The sequence below is a fragment of the Rhododendron vialii genome, chromosome 10a, assembly GCF_030253575.1.
Source record: "Rhododendron vialii isolate Sample 1 chromosome 10a, ASM3025357v1".
In the NCBI taxonomy this organism is placed as follows: domain Eukaryota; kingdom Viridiplantae; phylum Streptophyta; class Magnoliopsida; order Ericales; family Ericaceae; genus Rhododendron; species Rhododendron vialii.
Window position 1 is genome coordinate 30,302,689 of NC_080566.1, and position 18,340 is coordinate 30,321,028.

The following is an 18,340-nucleotide window of genomic DNA, read 5'->3' on the forward strand; positions in this document are numbered from 1 at the left end:
GGGTTTCAAAGTTACTGATTTGAACCCTTTTCTTCAGAATGGTGGATTTCTAAATGCATAGCATCAATTTTCACTACATGGGTTTTGGGAAATGATTTTATTATGATATGCATTTGGTTTGTTCAAAACCATTAAGGAGTGAATGAAAATTGACCACATTGATCTCCATTTAATAAATCGGTTGAAGAAAGTCAATAAAAATTATACTTTTATGGACTTTATTAATGTTTTGATGGATTATTTATTTTCCTAGAGCTGTGTCTATTCATTGACACTTTTTCGGATGAACAATTGTATTGTGCTTTTTTTTTGGCCTTTCAGACATGTAAGTTCAGGCATTTTTTTAGTGCATCGAGAGTTCTAAATTATTCACTTGGCATTTGGAAAATTGTTTTTGAATGCACATGAGGGGACCCAGATGAAGGAATCCACAGTTTGGTATTTAGCATGCACACTTTTCTGATTTTGAACTTATTTAGCATAGTTAATGAATATTCTGATGTATGTCTTAGGTCCCGTTTCGAAACATCTTTTTAAAAAATAATTACTTATTCCCATTCAAATGGTGTAATGTTTAGTTGAAGTTGCTGTTGTGCAATAATTTAAGGAAAACAGATAATTATCTGGATTTGGATGAGAACTATGTGATGTGTCTCACAGTCCTCCTTCAAACTTGGATTTTATTTGTTTTTTTTTTTGATAAGTACTTTCTATTAAAAGCGCAAACCCAACTACAAGCTTGAAGGGGCATTCCCCCGTAAAGAACAAGGCAATTATACATCAGAAAAAACAGACCTAATGCCAACTGAAAATGAGCAAGAAAAACTAGAAAGAAATCTATACATCAAAAATCCTATATGTAAGTCCCCAACTATTGCAAAGGTCTCTGTTCAGCTGAGTTCGGTCAAGACCCCTCTTCAAACACAAAGATTCTTGAACACAGGAAAAAGTTCGACGTATAATCTGATCTTGAGTTGAGGCATTCTGATTAAACACCCATTGATTCCTTTCTAACCAAAGATTATACACCGTAGCAGCTAAAACAGTTTTCAGAAGCAAACTTCTAAAGCTAGTTCCTTTCACATGCTGGATATACCAAACAATGACTTCCGGCAAGGTAGAGGGCATTTGATCGCTTGAAGACCTTCTCCACATTCTATCCCACACCGAGAGAGACAAAGGGCACTGAAAAAAGAAGTGATGATGAGTTTCCTGGCCATTGGAACAAAAAGTGCAGTCACCTTCCACAGTCATCCCCCACCTCAAAAGTCTATCTTTAGTGTTCAACTTTTGTTGAACAGCCAACCACACAATGAAGGACCACTTAGGGACATTCTGTTTATACCAAACCACCTGAGCCCAATCCTGTACTGGGAGTTTTACCCTGATAGCTTCCCACGCAGAGAAAACTGAAAAGCCATTGGGATGAGGGAGCCACACAACTGAATCTTCTTGTAAGCAGTTAGGCTGAAAATCTGGAGGGGTGTGAGCAACTATAAATTGAGTAACCCTATTCCTTTGCCTAGGCCATCTCCAAGCCCCATTGTGAATAATAGAGGAAACCTTTGCCGACAAAGTCCTGCCAAGATTGTACACAACACTCGCACCAAATCTTTTAAAAATGGGACCAAGAGGGTGCCAATTATCCAACCATAAGTGAGTATTCTGACCATTCCCAATCTGATACTTGATGAGGGTTTGACCTAAACTCCTAAGATTCAACACCTTTCTCATTGTCCATGAGGCATCACTCGGGATGTCCATGGACCAAAAACATTGACCTTTTATAATATAAGTATGTATCCATTTCACCCAGAGAGAGTCAGCTTTATTGCAAATGGCCCAAAGGTGTCTAAGCATTGTGGCTTTATTCCATTCCTTTATCCTCCTAAAACCAAGACCACCCTCCTTCTTAGGGCTGCAAACATGGTCCCATTTAACCTTGGCAGCAGAGGACTTCATCTCTGAACCTGACCAAAGGAAAGCCATCAGAGTACTCTCAATTTCTTTGATAGTTTTGCTAGGAATAACAAAGATGGAGCTCCAGTATACTTGAACAGAAAAGAGCACTGATTGTATGAGCTGTGCTCTACCTCCATATGAAACTGGCCTATTTGACCACCCCTGAATCCGTTTCAGAATTTTCTCCTTAAGAATCAAACAGTCAGCAGCCTTTAATCGAGAAGATATGAGAGGAACCCCAAGGTACTTGACAGGGAGGTGAGCTTCAGGGATGGGCAGAATGCAACTCAAAGCCAGCTTGACAGTCTCAGAAACCCTAGCATAAAATACAGAGCTCTTGTGTATGTTAGGTTTGAGACCAGAGAAAGAGTAAAAATCTATCAACAATTGGTTAATAAGATTGAAAGAGTCTTGAGAAGCACCACACAGAATGAACAGATCATCAGCAAACACTAGATGAGTCAGGCCTATACTTCTGCATTTAGGATGGAAACTAAAAGGACCCATTTCCACTCTAGAATGAAGAAGAGCTGTAAATGCTTCCATCACAAAGAGGAAAAGGTAAGGAGACAGAGGGTCACCTTGTCTCAAACCTCTCATACCTTGAAAATAACCTTCCAAAGACCCATTGATAACAACAGAATATTTAGCTGAACAGACACAACTTTTGACCCAATTAATGAATGCAAAAGGAAAGCCCATTAGGTGCATAATGTCAAAGAGGAAAGACCAGTCCACTGAATCATAAGCCTTCATCAAGTCAATCTTAATAGCACTCCTAGGCTCACCATCATCCCTGTGATAGCCCCTGACTAGTTCTTGCATGAGCAAGACATTATCCACTATAGATCTGTTCTTAACAAAAGCAGACTGAGATTGATTGATAAGACTAGGGAGGAGAGGTTGTAATCTGTTAGCCAACACCTTAGTAATGCATTTATACACTACATTACAGCAAGAAATAGGCCTATAGTCTTTGATAGAGGTAGGAGAATGGACCTTAGGAACAAGAGAAATGGCTGTAGCATTCCAAGCTGGGGGCATGATACTGAACACAAAGAATGACTGAATAGCAGCAATCAAATCAGCACCCACCACTTGCCAGTTCTTTTGAAAAAAGAGGGAGGTATAACCATCTGGGCCTGGGGATTTATCCCCATTAATAGACCACAAAGCCTTCTTAATTTCAGCCTCAGAAACAGGAGCAATCAACACAGCTTTCTGGACATCAGAAACTTTAGAAAGCATAGCATTTTGAAGTTGGATCTTAGCATCAATTCTATTACAAAAAGGGGTACCAAGCAACCCTTCATAGTAACCCAGAATTTCAGATCTAATTGCCGCTGGATCTTCCAAAATTAGACCGTCACCATTTTGTAAACTCAAGATGGTGTTCCTAGCTCGGTGATCACATACTTTTTGGTGGAAAAATCTAGTATTGTTATCTCCTAAAGCTAACCATTTGATCCTGGAACGTTGCTTGACAAAAGCCTCTTCTGCATATCTTAACTCCATATACTTGGAAACTAAATCCTTTTCCTGTGTGCATAAGATGTCATCAGTAGGAGAGGCAAACAATCTTGCCTGCACATTAGATAGCTCAGCCTTAGCTTCCAGAACCCTTTTACTGATATTAGAGTAGCACTTCAGATTCAAGTGTTTCAAATCACTCTTGAGTCTCCTAAGCTTGGAGGAGAGAACAAACATAGGCCTCCCTTCCAAAGGGTCACACCAAGAATTATTCAGAATCTGACCAAACTCAGGATGTTGAAGCCAAAAGTTGAAAAATTTAAAAGGCTTCCTTCTGCCATTGGGGGAGACCATAGCCACAGAGATAAGGCAATGATCTGAAACACCGGGAGCAAGGAAAGAAGTTTCAGCATTAGGAAACATATCCAACCAAGCGAGGTTAGTCAAAACTCTATCCAGTTTACTCTTATTCCTACCATCCCCTCCCCTTTTATTAGTCCAGGTAAACCAAAAACCTTTGGAGGGCATGTCATCTTGAGCAATATTAAGTAGACAATCATTAAAGTCAGCAGCTGCAGAATTATCAAAACCAATGAGCCGTTCAGTAGAAACCCTGACCACATTAAAGTCCCCAAGCTGAATCCAAGGTTTAGAAGTATCCAACTGATAGACATATCGCATATCTGCCCAGAGGGGTCTTCTATCTCCAATACGATTATGGCCATAGACCACAGATAGCAAAAATTTCCTCTTATCTTGAATAAAGTCCACCTCGACTACTATAAGCTGATCAGAAGTAAAAACAGGAGAAACAGAAAACACAGCACTATCCCAACCCAGAATAATCCTAGCAACAGGGCCAGTAGTGTAATTATGAATAGTTTTCCAACTACTAGGGAAGCAAACAGCCATAGTGGACTGGATATTTTCCAATCGAACTTTCGTCTCAACCACACCAAACAGACTAAACTTATTAGCTAAAATGACAGATCTGACTTCTCGTTGTTTCAGAGGATCATTTAACCCTCGTATGTTCCAAGAACCTACTTTAACCATTAAAGAAAAAATACTTACTTACGCCCCCGACCCTTATTCCTACCCTTGCCCTTTTGAGCAGGAGGAATAATATCAGACTTCAAACCTTGAATCAAACCATCATGGAAAGCAGCTTCAGAAGGAAGAGGATCAACCCCATCAGGAAAGACTTCATCGGAAGGGAGCTGTAACACTGCAAACTTATTAGGATCAGAGGTACTGCCACCACAAATTTGAGCAGACCCTGGCGTGTGAACCTTATCCAGACCAGGACCCCCTACACGCTGGTCAGAAGAAAACACCTGGTTTTCCTGAGAAATAACAGAATCAATTGGCTCCAAAACTGCTTCAGTAACTGCTCTAGAAGAGGCAGATGTAACCTGCACTGGCTCACCATTCTGGATAGGATTCTGTCCTCCTTTAACAACCCAAACCTGTTGTTGAGCTCCAAGCTTAGAAACACCAGAGGCAACATCTTGACAAGTTCTATGACCAAAGACTTTGCACTTGTCACATTTCAAAGGCCGCCAAGGATACCAGACTTTGATAGAGAACTTATCCCCATTAGCTAAAACAATATCAAAACTATCAGGTAACACAGAATCTACGTCAATTTCAACGCATATTTTGGCATAGTGAAGCCTCTGGCATGTCTCCGTTGTACGATCTGCATAAAGAGGTTTACCTACAGCACTAGCCACATAACTCAAACCCTGAGCAGTCCATAAATCCAGCGGAACATTATAAAATTGGGCCCAGATTGGGATTTTCTGAACTTGCTCCTTCTCAAGACACATATGGGGATGCCATTGTTTAAGAACCAACAACCTATCCCCAAAGTGACACGGACCAGCTTCAATTAATTCCCTATAAGCCCCTACCTTATCAAATTGGAAGAAAAAGAAACCCTCCTCATTGGATAAAACATCAACAAGCCCAAATTTAGCCTAGATCCTTTCAGCAATTGACTTAACAGCTCTAAAAGGCAACTTGCGATCAATAAAATACCCTACTACGCAGTCCTTCCACTTTTCAGAGCCCAAAAGCACAACCTCCTCAGGAGGACTCACAACAAGTTTCTCATTCACAAAGGAAGGGGCAAAATATTGCAAAGCCATTCGAGGAACAACAGTCTCACCCGCAACCACCTTATATATAAGCAAATGAGGATGATGATGATGATTGACTGTGAAAGCTGAAAACAAGAGAAATGATCCCAGTGAAGATGCCTGTTTAGTGTATAAGTAGTTTTTATTTTTTATTATCAGCAAGTGTATGAGTAATTTGGTAGTAAAATGATACTGAGAAAAAGGGAAACTAACGAAATCCATGTCAAATTCATATTTTGAATTTTACCCAATAAAATCCATCGGGGCGATTTGGAAATTTCGCAAAAAAATAAAATAAAAGTTGCTAGAAATGTTACTGTTTGGTGATCTGTTAGATATGGGGTTTGAGTGGTACACGTTACTAATGTCAAGGGGTGTCCGCGACTTTACTTGAATGTCATGGGGTGTGCGTGCCTTTTATTCAAATGTCAGGGGGTATCCGTGATTTTTACCCCTGTAATATACTCCCTCCGTCCCAAAATGATTGTCCGGCCCGCAAAACAGAGTGATAAAAATAATGCAAGAAAAAATTTAAACTTTTTTCACAAATTAAAAATACTCATTGATATCTAGTAAGTTGTTAAAAAACTTTTGATTTTTTCTTGCAAAAATTGTATTATTTTTAACACTCCGTTTTGCGGACCGGACAAATATTTTGGACCGGAGGGAGTAACTCCCAAATTCGGATCAACCCTCTTCTCATTACGAAGACAAAACGCAAAAACACCACGACGACGACCCAGATGAACTCGACGACGATGATGAGAACAAATTCTATTAATCAATTCCGACAAAGACATGGTCCCGATTGCGCCGCCGTCCGGCTATGAAGGAGGTGTCCAATTCTGACAATTCAAACACTGTCCCAGCCAGTGTTCTAAAAGAATGATTTAATCGTCGATTAATCGAAAATTTGGCCTAACCGATTAGATTAATGCCTCGAAGGTTGAATTAGTAGGTCAGGAGGTTAATCGGAGTTAGTCGGCGATCAACCGGCGATTAGTCAGTTGGCGTCTAGCGGTGATAAGTCGATTAATCGGTTAATGGGCGATTAGTCGGCTATCGGCGATTAATAAGGGTAAAGTCTATAATTTTGGAAAATCAAGGGGTGTAACTGTTATATACTCATACCAATTTAAGGGTTTTGAATCAAAGTATTTAGGGCTTGTTCAACACCCAATCATCGATTGATCGATCTCGGAGTCACCTGTCATATCTCTGTGTAAAACACGAGATTTTCGAGCCGTCTATCGCCTCTCTCTCTCAAATTCGAGATCTCCTCTCACTCCACGTCTCCACCGACCTCGAACATTAGTGTTTTTTTTTTAAAAGCCCATACCAATATTGACACGTTAGTAATTCTGGAAACAAAGTGTAGTAATATTTTTTATTAAATCTTAACACGAAGTGTAGTATTGTTTGGTGTATATAAATAAAGTTATTATAGTTGGTAAGTGACTAATAAATGAACGGCCCATACCTAGTACCAGTTGGTATTATAATCATGTTAACAATTTTTTGTAAATGAGAGATTTCTATGTCATATTTGAAAAACAATTGATGTTGTTGGATTGATAGATGAATGTTCAATTTTTTATGAGAGTTGTCATTGGGGAGTATTTATATATAAATAAATAAAAATCCGACTAATTGCTACAAGCCGATTAATCGCGATTAATAGGTCTTGAAGCTCGAAAGTGGTCGACCGAGCGACGAACGCCGAGCGACTTTTAGAACATTGGTCCCAGCCACGATTCCAACTTCGGTTTTCAATTTTTGTTGTTGTACTCGATGAGGTATTAAATCACCTAGTCTCTGACGACAACGACACGGGATTTCTCAGGTAACTCCGACGTCGATGTGGTATTTTGATTTATGAATCGGGGAACTCCCAATCTGACATCGTGAGATTAATCAAACCATCACATCAGCCCTTGATATCCCAATTTGATTTTGATTAATTGGGAAGAGAGATTGAGTGATGTAAGGGAAGGGATTTGGTAGGTTTCCGGCGAGATTTACAAAAAAAAGTTTTCTAATTACAGATATCGACAATTCTTATGGGTTCGGTGGGTGTGCCGGGGGTGGGCGTGTGGGTGAGAGAGAGAGAGGAGGGCTGGAATTGGGTTTGTTTTGTAGAGTAATGGGTTAGGAATTGGTTCCCATATGGGTTTGTGGGGGTGTGAAGAAGAGGAGAAATTTGGTTTGTCTCATACACAGAGAGAGAGAGGGAGAGAGAGGTTCATCCGAATTTGGGAGTTATGGAGATGAAATTTCAGTTTTCCATCCAAATTCATGGATGGAGTTAGGATTTGGACTTAATAGGCGGGAATTGGATAGTTCGAGGACGAAATAGGTGATTTTAATGGTTTGAGGACAAAGTAGGAAAAAAGTGGATAGTTTGAGGGATATTTTCATAAATAAAAAAAACTCTACTATTTCGGATCAAAAGGTGTGCATCCATACATACATATACGAGTATATATTGAACGAATTTATTTAGACTACCAAGTGTGTGTTTGTTGTTCTGGTAGAAAGCAAGAAGCTAGACGGAGAGAGTAGCTTCTGTACGCTGTTGAGTAGTCTTATGGCAAACAGCAAATACGAGTACGTGAAATCATTCGAAGAAGAAGATGAAGTTATGCTGCCTAATTTGATTGTTGTTCGGATCAAGGGCCGCAATTTTCGCAGGTATTGAATAAAATCAATTATTAGTTTGACTGACATTGAGTTAAATAAAGCTGTATTTATTTCTTTTATGGACCAAGATTTACATGTAATAGTATACAAAATATGAGATTGAAACATTATATGTGCTAATGATCATCTTTTCCGTCATTCATTGGTGTTCTGGTCTCTAGTTCCTGCATTTTATTGTTGAGATTTAAGAAACAAATAGATGGGTCCTTCATTCTGTAAATCAGTAACATTTTCCTTGTTGAGTTCTAGAATCACAAATCCTGGATTCTTTTGTTTGGGGTGCCGTGACTATACATCTAAAGGCGATACCCAAAACGAATTTTTGAGCAATAGACAGAGGTTGACCAGTATGGACACTGGAGTCACTGGACAGTGATAGATGACCTGACTGACCCCGAGCCCTCTGGGAAGATGATAGGCTTGATGATGAAAGGCGATGACACTGATGTAGGGTAAAGAGATGTGAGAGCCAGGCAACAGGCACAGTGGCGGCTCTAGACAGTTTATGTGGGTTGTCATCCAGAACTCTAGGTTTCAAGATTGTGAACATAAACAACACATTAGTACTTGTCGTTTATTGTTAACTGATAAGTTTATTTAAAATTCTCCAATCACAAAAAGAGATCATTCTATGATATAGTTTCTGCTAAAAATTTAAAGATATAGAAAAACAATTTTTTTTGAGGCCTAACACTTAACATTGTCAAACCAAAATTCTATACCTGTTTAAACAATAATACTTGGTTATTATGTAATGTGACTCCTTGCACCAGTCACGAATGGGTTGGGATTTGGAGGCTAAAGATAAAAGAGGATGTAGTTAATATGATCTAGCCTCATATGGTCGCCTTAGGAATATTCATGTTTATGTCAAACTAATTAATCATACGTAAATGAACTTGGGATGGATGTTCAAGTTTTAGATTAGGGTGGATTGAGTTTCCAATTTTATCGTGCAATGAGCTGAGAATAACCTAATTGTTTGTATGAAAATCGAGGGTATTCAAGTGAATACACTTGGCATGCTGTGGGCCTGTGGAATCTTTTTTTATGGGTGGGAGGTCCCTTTTGTGCAAGGGATAGAGCTAGGGGAGCCAACTCAGCCATGGAGAGGTGACGTGGCTTCCCTAGTTCCACTACTATCACCTGTTGTGCTTGGGCACACGCGTGTCTGACCCACTAGCACCATTTTACATTTATCTAGAATGTGAGATGTAGGTAAGAATTGTAAGATAAGAGTGTACTAGGAGTCAGCTCTGGTCAACAACGGTCTCTCTCTCTCTCTCTCTCTCTCTCTCTCTCTCTCTCTCAAGTTAATCAGTGAGCAAGCCTCACCGCCCATTGGTAGGGCGAGGCTATATTGTGTGTTAAGAATTCTAACTCCATCCTCGAATCCACAAGTTCTATGATAATTTCAGGCGGACTCACTTAGCTCCTTTTTCAGCCTAGTTTCGCTTGAGGTAGATTTGAGTCTTTGACTGCTGCCTGGTAAGGGTAAGTGTAAGCCTATGGCCAGTATGACATTAACTGAAGGAATTTGTTGTCACGCTGCATGAGTGCACGTGAGGAGTGTCCGTGTGAGTTGGCCATGTATCGCCTGCAAGGTTGTACCCACTGTCCACAACTATGTGTTTGTGCTCTACTGAACTTGCATTTACACATACATGTGCAGGACCAAGGGTGAGAGTGGGAGGAGGAACTTTCTTCCCAACCTTATATTAGTTATTATATGAAGATTTTGACGTTAAAAAGGCGGAAAGGAGTATGCTGGATAAATTACAAGTTGGCTATTTAACATCGTTGAAACTTGAAATGGCTTGCACATTTGCTCAATGTAGTCATGGTGCATGTTGTGGTTGTCGTCGTATTGAGATTGCTGAAGTGACTCTATCTTACAAATTGTGTCACTTTCGGATCTTGCTGTCATGGTTTGTACTAAGCTTCACTGGGTAGTTGGTAGGCCATATTTGATGGTTATATTGGAAACTTTACTGTATTGTTCAATCTCTCTCTCATAGGTTTTCTGATGTTCACAAGTTTGAGAAACCAAACGATGAGAAAGCTTTGAATTTGATGAACACTTGTGCCGCTGCCATTTTGGAAGAGTATCCAGATATTGTCTTCTCTTACGGATTCAGGGATGAGTACAGGTATCTCCTTGGTTAGTCATTATCTTGCCAAATTTCATGATGGTCATTATCATTTCACTATCACTAGCTTGGTGGATTTTATTCACTTTTGGGGATGTGACTTGCAGCTTTGTTTTCAAAAAGAAGTCCGCGTTTTACAAGAGGCGTGCTAGGTACTTTTCATATCTTAGCCTCTGTGTGATTGGCCTAATGGTGTTGTCAGATTTTGGTGATTGTGACAAATACTTCTGAGTCGACGTCAATGTGGGTTGGTTGTGCAACTTTGCTATAAGTTACTATTCGGGATTGCATTTTTGGAAAATATTTAATCCCTCCGTCCCGTATTGCTTGTCATGTATGGGGAATCCAACTTTTTAAGGGGACATGCAATTAATGCACGTTTCCATAGAAAGTTTGATTATATTTTTATGATTTTTAATCATTAATGAGGGTTAGTTTTTGTAAAATTTACACACTTTTTAGTTTTGACTTTTTAAAGAGTACAAACATTTTGGGACATCCCAAAAATTGAAAACTCAGTCAGGTACTAGATGTATCAAGTTTAACTTCCTCCTGTTGTTGAGTTTTGATTACCATTGCTCATAAGGATTATTTTGAACTAAACTGGTCAGTAATGCAGAGAAAGAAAAATAATAGTAGTGTCTTTATACGAGAAATGAGCTACGTCATAACCACAATGGATATCCCCTTTATTCGGTGTCTGCAGTAGTATTAGTTGTGAATGGATTAGGTGAATGACGTTGTTGATTGCCATGGAGATCAAGCACCCAGCTTCTTTTTGATAGTCAAGCATGATTTGATGATCTTCTCCTTGTCCATACTCCATAAGCACTTTCTCGGTACTATTCCTTCCAGTATGAATCTAGGGCATGTAGAAGGTTGCCACAAGAGAACTTTTTCTGGTTTCCATTGTTGGAGTTTGGTGGGATTGTCACAGCATTAGTGCTAATAGAATTTCAAGCATAGCTAGCTCCATAACCATATGTATCATAATCACATCTGGTTTGTATATCGTACCTGGTATTACATTTCTAGAACACTTTGCAGATATGAACTTTGTGAATCTAGCTCTAGCTTTATACAGTTACTATCTAGAATATCCCTTCCTTTGATAGAAATTTAGTGCAGGACAATGGAAACCTTTTCGTTTGATCATTTAGATTTGCCATATACGTGTTTTTGCTTCTAGCCATCTTAAATTGAAGTCCATATGCCATCCTAATGTCTCCAAGGAAAAAAATTAGGGAAGTTATAAACGGAAAGCCATCTTGAATGTTAACAATATGGGGTCCCTTGGGATTTTGTATCGCAAAAGGAAAATGTCCAGTTTGGGAATAACCTAGGTAATGATGAAGTTTAGGAGTTCTGCCTTTAAAACCAAGGGATATGTACATCTACATGTATAGGCAGGTTTTCTCCTCGAATCCTCCTCCCACTGTCCATCTTCCACATGAAAAAGCTTACCACCAAATGAAATTCTTTAATCTTTTTCCTGATCAGGGTCATAGACTTATTAAGTTCACTACTAAAATATTCTCAATAAAAGAAAGCTCACTACTAAAATTTTCTTTGCAGCAAAATACTCTCTGTCGTCGTATCCCTCTTCTCATCTGTATATGTGACAAAGTGGAAGGATTATTTTCCTCAGATGGAGTTGAGGTTCCCTCCTTCATTTCAATCTCGTATCATAACCTGTGCATCAATGGAGGTTCTTCAAGCATACCTTACATGGAGACAAAACGATTGTAAGTGTCTGCTACTGAGACTGAGCCTCCAGAAAAATGCCCCCGAGTAATCTTATTTCACAATTGTTTCATGAATATGGATTATTGGGTTCATACATGATAGGTATACAGAGGTTCTGAACTTCAGGATTAAAGCACAACATTTTTATTCTTTTGCAGGTCATGTCCAAAACCAGTGTAATACTTGTCTTTGGATGCTGATCAAATGTGGGAAGAGTGAAAGGGAAGCACAAGAAGTTCTGAAGGTGCTCACATTTGCATTATTTAGCCAATTTAGGAATTTTTCTGATGTAGTGCCCCAGATGTGAGGTCTTATTTTTCATGTTGGTGGCATCCATTTGTTTACTGCTCTTGCTGGGTTCTAGTTGATAGCAAATGTATGGATTTTTTTTTGTTCAATGGAAGTTTCTGCTGAGCACGTAAATGCTGTTTTCTAAAATTCAGCCTAGTTGGCTAGGCGGTCTCCCATTGCCTAGATTTTAGATAACCTAGAAACCAAAGCTTAATTCTAAATGCATGCTAAGAATTAAAAAGATGTCCTATCATGTTAATTTTATCTAGTTATAAAAGGAAGTGCTATTACGATACCCGTATAGGTCAGAACCCGATTGCAGTTTGGTTTTGTGTTTTGCAAATCTGATACGCATGCAGATGTGACTCACAAAGTATTAGTGCACTTAGTAATAGTGCCCAATATGTTTGACCTTTTTTTAAAGTACCCATGCTTCAAAGTCAGCCGAGCTTCAAAGTCAGCCGATATTCTGGTGATGTGACGATAGGCTAGACATAGAACTTGCTTCTGCCTAGCATTTGGAAGGAAGAAGTAGAACAGGGTTTATGGTGATATCAATCTTCTGCTATCTAGTTTAAATGATATTCGGTCAAATTCCTTGACTTTTTGTGCCACAAGCTCTGCAAGGATTGAGGAATGCTGCATAATTCACTTTTATGTGTTTGGCATTTGAGGTCTGTTTGCTTGGACTTCCAGTTTCCCATTGTGTTCCCACCCTACTTCAAGATAAGATTTGCTAGACTTCGATTTTCTCCTAAATAGTTAATTGCTTACATGCACATCGATGCTAGGGAGTTCTTAAATGTTAGTTAGAATTGATTAAAGTAAGGAAGGGGACATCTCTAGCCCTAGTACATATTTACATAATACAACAGCACCCAGCTGCTACTGATGAATACAATATCCATGGTATTTTACAAGAATTTATAGTAGCCTATGGAATTAGCTTTACATATGACCCTCACATCTGTGTAAATTACCTTTTGTAACAGACACTTCACTATCTTAACTTGGCAAATTGGGAAAATAACCTGATAGATTAGATGTTTATTTTCAGGGAACTGGGAAACAAGAGAAAAATGAGCTGCTTTTCCAACAGTTTGGTATCAACTACAAAAAACTTCCTCCAATGTTCCGCCAAGGGTCATGCGTTCTCAGGAGGGCAAAGAGATGCAAGTCAGAGGTTACACCATTTTCTTGATCTTCTTCTCCTTTTATTTTGTTTCGATTTATTTATTTTTACTGAATTGGCTTCTACTAATGTAACTAATCTAAGTCTTCCTGTGGTTTTAATTTTAATGTGTATTATATTTCACTCTTTTAACTGTGATTTTATGGTTGACTAATTTACATTGCCTTAGGGGTAGTTTGATAAAAATGAAAAATCAAAGTATTGGAAAGTGTGGAAACATTTTTGTGCTGAAACTGTCACAGAAAATAGTAGTTGAGTCGAAGTCTCTCCTTGCTACACTGACTCGTGTAACTTTCCTTCCCTGGAAGAAGCTGATAGGAAGAAGATCCAGGTGAATCACTTTCCTTGCCTGTCAGTTCTACAGAGTATCTATCTTGCTTTAATGGATGGTCGTAAGGGTTATGGCCGGCTAGGCTCTATAACAGCCATTGGTCATAGGGTTATGGGCGGCTAGGCTCTATAACAGGCATTGGTCGTAGGTTATGGGCTGCTAGGCTAAAAATCGAAATACAAATACACTTGTAAGCCGGCTTTTGTAGCAAGACCCGCTACAGGTGAAAATTAGTACTATCCTGCTACCAGCTATGTCAGCCTTGGCTGGTACAGTTGCATGTACAGATGTGCGCTATCTCATTGGACAAGGTGCCAACTGTTGAGGCCGATATGAAGGTCCAAAGCCTATAGAGAGGATGAAATGACACTACTGTGGGACACCATGAGGAAAAATGGAATATGGTGTACTGACTGCTTTTGGGAGTTTGTGTTAACGTAAAACTTAGTTCCTTCAAACTGTTCTCCTCTACATTCAAGGATTCACCAGGATTTATCCAAGGATCCGGATACCGGATGTATATACTTCATGATTACTGATCCAAGTGATCCTACAAAGGCTACAATTGTCCTTTTGGGAGCCGAAATCTGCATGAGTATCTTGTAGTAGTCAATGTTGGTTGGGATAAATTGGTACAAGACCATGATAGCGAGGCTTGGGATTTTCTGCTTGGCCTGAACGCCACTTAACTGTGCCTACTTGAGAAAAATGGAAAACATAATACCTTGCCTTTCCTGCAGATACACATGATGGGAAAATAGACTTTAGTCTTTCGAATCTTTGTTGCTCTCTTGTCTTCACTTGCATACTCCGTCTAACCTTTCAAGCTAAAACCTTTATCATCTTTATTTCAGGTGGAAGATATTGATAAATATAAAGACGGTGAAACTCTTGTTAAAAGTCCTGGGAGGAACGTAATTTTGGTCCATTCAGGAAATATAGCATCAGGAAGCTTCTGGAGTGAGCACTCGTGTCTCCTGAAGGAGCTAGGTAGTTTTGAAGAGGACATCAACAAAGTTAAACCTGAATATGTCAAGTCCTTCGAATTTGAGCGCAAGTTGTTGCCTTCTACTTGGATTGTGGTCAGAATTGATGGCCGTCACTTTCACGGGTAAATAAATAAATGTTTAGCGATATGGTCCTCTGTTGCTTTGACTGACTCGCAGAAACTCCATTGTTGAAGAAGTCTGACAGAGAGTTCCATGAGTTCCACTAAGAAGTACCAAATGAACCTGGGCGCTGCTGTGTAGGATGTTCTTGGTTTCAGGAATTTTATGATTACTGGGTGTAGGAAAAATCGTGATGCATGGAATTTTGTGGCTTGTTTAATCCACTAGATGTTGCTAGTGGAACTCAACCATTCAGTTTTATGCCTCTTGGTAGATTTTCTGAAGAGCATGAATTTGAGAAGCCAAACGATGGGCAGGCTTTGAACCTTATGAATTCATGTGCAGTGGCTGTGATGGAAGAGTTCAAGGATGTAGTCTTCTCATATGGTGTCAGTGATGAGTTCAGGTTATAAATTTGTTTTAGCATACTTTTTCAGTCCTACCTTTTGATTCAGCACAATTGTGTTTTTTAATTAAATTTTTTTAAATCAGCTTTGTTTTGAAGAGGGATTCCCAGTTCCATGACCGGCATGCCAGGTTTCTTGTCCATCGTTCTCTTTTCTTCCTATGCTATTGTGCTGATTTTCCCAGTAGATATCACATGTTGGAAATCATTCTGGAAATGCACTTGGAGTGAAGTTTTGGGTGCACTGCATGATGGGTGGGATCTTCTTAGATAACATGATTGGCATATTTTGGCTTACCAATCATTCCTGCGAAATGAGAACACCTTTTATATGTCTAAATAATAGTCTTGAATCTTGCTATTATGAGTTATGCTGATTTGGCAGAATTAACCGTTGGCATGAGATCTACTTCTCAGATACTTACGTAGGTTGAATCCAAAATTCTATCAGTGCTTTTTGTGAGTGAAGATAGTGACTGTGATTTCTATTATTTACTAGATTTTCTAGCTGAAGTATAGAGATTAGAGATCAACGTCTTTGTTTTCTGTTGGATTGTAAGCTTTACTTCAAGAGGCTGAAATTTTTGGCGACTGATGATCATGATAGAAGCCCCTTGTCCTTGAAACAAACTCAGCTCTGGAATGTAGGGGTAGGGCCTTTCTAGGCTCTATAGAGCCTTTGCAGTCTGAGTAGAAGCATATTGATTTGGCCATTACATGAAAACTATTACCGTTTAGAAGTATGTTAAGACACAATCCTCCTCTCTTCCTGTGAAGTTTAGTTGCAATTGATTGATGGCAACTCCTCTATTTAATGCGGACTTACAGCCTTAAATCACCTTTGCAGTGGCATTGTGTCTGTCATTGTATCATTTTTCTCTTCAATGTATGTAATGAAGTGGAAAGGTTTCTTCCCACAGAAAGAGTTGAAGAACCCTCCTCCAACTTTTGATGGACGGGCTGTATGTTATCCATCAAAGGAGATTCTTCGAGATTACCTAGCATGGAGACAAGTTGATTGTGAGTACTTGTTTCCTGAGTTGACTCTTATTTTGGTATGAGATTTCTTAATTTTCATGGTATAAACCAAAACAAAGAAGGTGCACTGCAATCCCTTGATAAAAAAAATGTTTTCCGTGAGAACTTACTTCTAAACGCACTGCTTCTGTTATGTTTATGAATTATAGGTCACATTAACAATCAGTACAATACTTGTTTCTGGATGCTCGTCAAGTCTGGCAAGAGTAAAAGTGAAGCTCAGGACTACCTAAAGGTGCTAAACTTTGTTGGAATTCATTTATATTCATTTGAGAAGTGTTCCTGTATTTTTCTTTGGCAGAGCATTATTCTTTCAGTCAATGCTATTATATTTTGCTCATTACTTTTCTGTCTTCTCAAATTGCGTTACTATCTTTTCTTTGTTTCTCTTCAATGTTTGTTGTTTTTACAATAATCTCCTTCATGGCTACTAGGATATGAGGTTTCTCGACTTAAAAGCATGAAGGGATGAGAAAACTTGTCAAGCCTTGCTATGCCCATTGACATTCTGTTAGTCCTATAAGCCCTTTCGCCGTGGTGTAGACAGTAAATGCATTCGGTGAAGGCTAACGCGAGTAGCCTATTTGCTGATGTCATACGTCACAGGTCATTGGCTCATTGCTTATGCATCCAGACCAAAGAGAGTGCTTTCTGATGACACCAGTTATCATTAGGCTGCAACCAGATAATCTTTTTTTTTTCCCCGGAACTCGTCCTCATTTGTGTCCACGTGCTACTATAAGTGAGGCATGTCTATGACATAGAAAGGATAGATTCTAATTTAGCATGAATCAACTCAAAACAAATGGTTTTGTAAGTAGAAGAATGCACATTACCATGGATTTTTGTGTATTCTACAGGGTACTCGAGCACAAGAGAAAAGTGAATTGCTTGTCCAGCAATTTGGTATTGACTACCAGACATTACCAGCCATGTTCCGTCAGGGATCCTCTGTTTTCTGGGACAAGGTTGGTCGGTCTCTCAATCTCTTTCCTGCCATGATTATGTTATTTTTACCATTTCCACTCTGAAAAAGTGAGACTTGCATGTTGTACATTTTATCAAATCCATTGCCAAAAGTTAATGCTGCCGCCTGCTGAATGGGCAAGGCTATTCATGACAAAATGGTTAAAAAGTGCAAGGAACGAAACCTTGAAGGGCTCCTGACCAAATCCTTAGGAAGTGCAAGGGGAAAATTTGCAGGGCGCTGAAGTTAAACATGATTTGTGCAGCGTGAGCTGCGTTTTCCAAAAACAAAATTCTTGTGCGGACTAAAGTTTAAACATTAGCAAAGATTTCAGTCCTAAAACGGGACTAATTCCATTAGTTTTGAGAGAAGAACCACCACCTAACTTTGAGAGTGGCTGACTCCGTCTACAACATTTGTAGAGTTTACCCTTTCATTTTGTATGCAGGAGGATCCAACTGAGAGGTACGGTGATGGACCTGATGGAAAATCTCGGAAGAAAGTTGTGGTGGAACACTGTAACATAATTGAGCAGAGCTTTTGGGAAGCTCACCCAAATATACTTGATGAAGAGCGTTAGATGATTCATCTATTTTTTCCCATCCAACATTAACCGTGTACGGTAATTTAGTGATGAATTATAACAGAATTAGTGCGTATGTTTTCACAGTTACATTGTTCTGAGATGATAATTCCACAGTTTGATGTGCATAATGCAACTCATGATCTCATCCCCTTTTTTTTTATGATTCCGCTTCCTTTTTTATCAAATGGAATTGTCTGTATATACAAATCATTTGTTTGCTCAATTTCCGCCAATGCACAGAAATGAGA

General features: G+C 39.1%; 1 protein-coding gene across 6 annotated transcripts; it reads left to right on the forward strand.

Annotated features, from left to right (window-relative positions):
- The first annotated feature begins 9 nt into the window (after window positions 1-9).
- LOC131303266 (tRNA(His) guanylyltransferase 2-like) lies at window positions 10-18,249 on the forward strand. Of its 6 annotated transcripts, none has more exons than XM_058330056.1 (14): window positions 10-438; window positions 8,111-8,267; window positions 10,295-10,426; window positions 10,534-10,578; window positions 12,002-12,171; window positions 12,331-12,416; window positions 13,521-13,646; window positions 14,841-15,097; window positions 15,370-15,501; window positions 15,588-15,632; window positions 16,349-16,521; window positions 16,689-16,774; window positions 17,400-17,507; window positions 17,955-18,249. In XM_058330056.1, exons 2-14 carry the CDS (start codon window positions 8,164-8,166, stop codon window positions 18,084-18,086), a joined length of 1,596 nt encoding a protein of 531 aa, XP_058186039.1. In that variant the 5' UTR covers window positions 10-438; window positions 8,111-8,163; the 3' UTR covers window positions 18,087-18,249. The 6 variants fall into 6 exon arrangements, 5 of the variants coding, with proteins under 5 accessions (XP_058186039.1, XP_058186040.1, XP_058186042.1 ...); XM_058330057.1 differs by lacking the exon at window positions 10-438 and adding an exon at window positions 7,326-7,419; XR_009191932.1 differs by lacking the exons at window positions 10-438; window positions 17,955-18,249 and adding an exon at window positions 16,974-17,145 and having other exon boundaries at window positions 8,002-8,267.
- The last annotated feature ends 91 nt before the right edge of the window (window positions 18,250-18,340 follow it).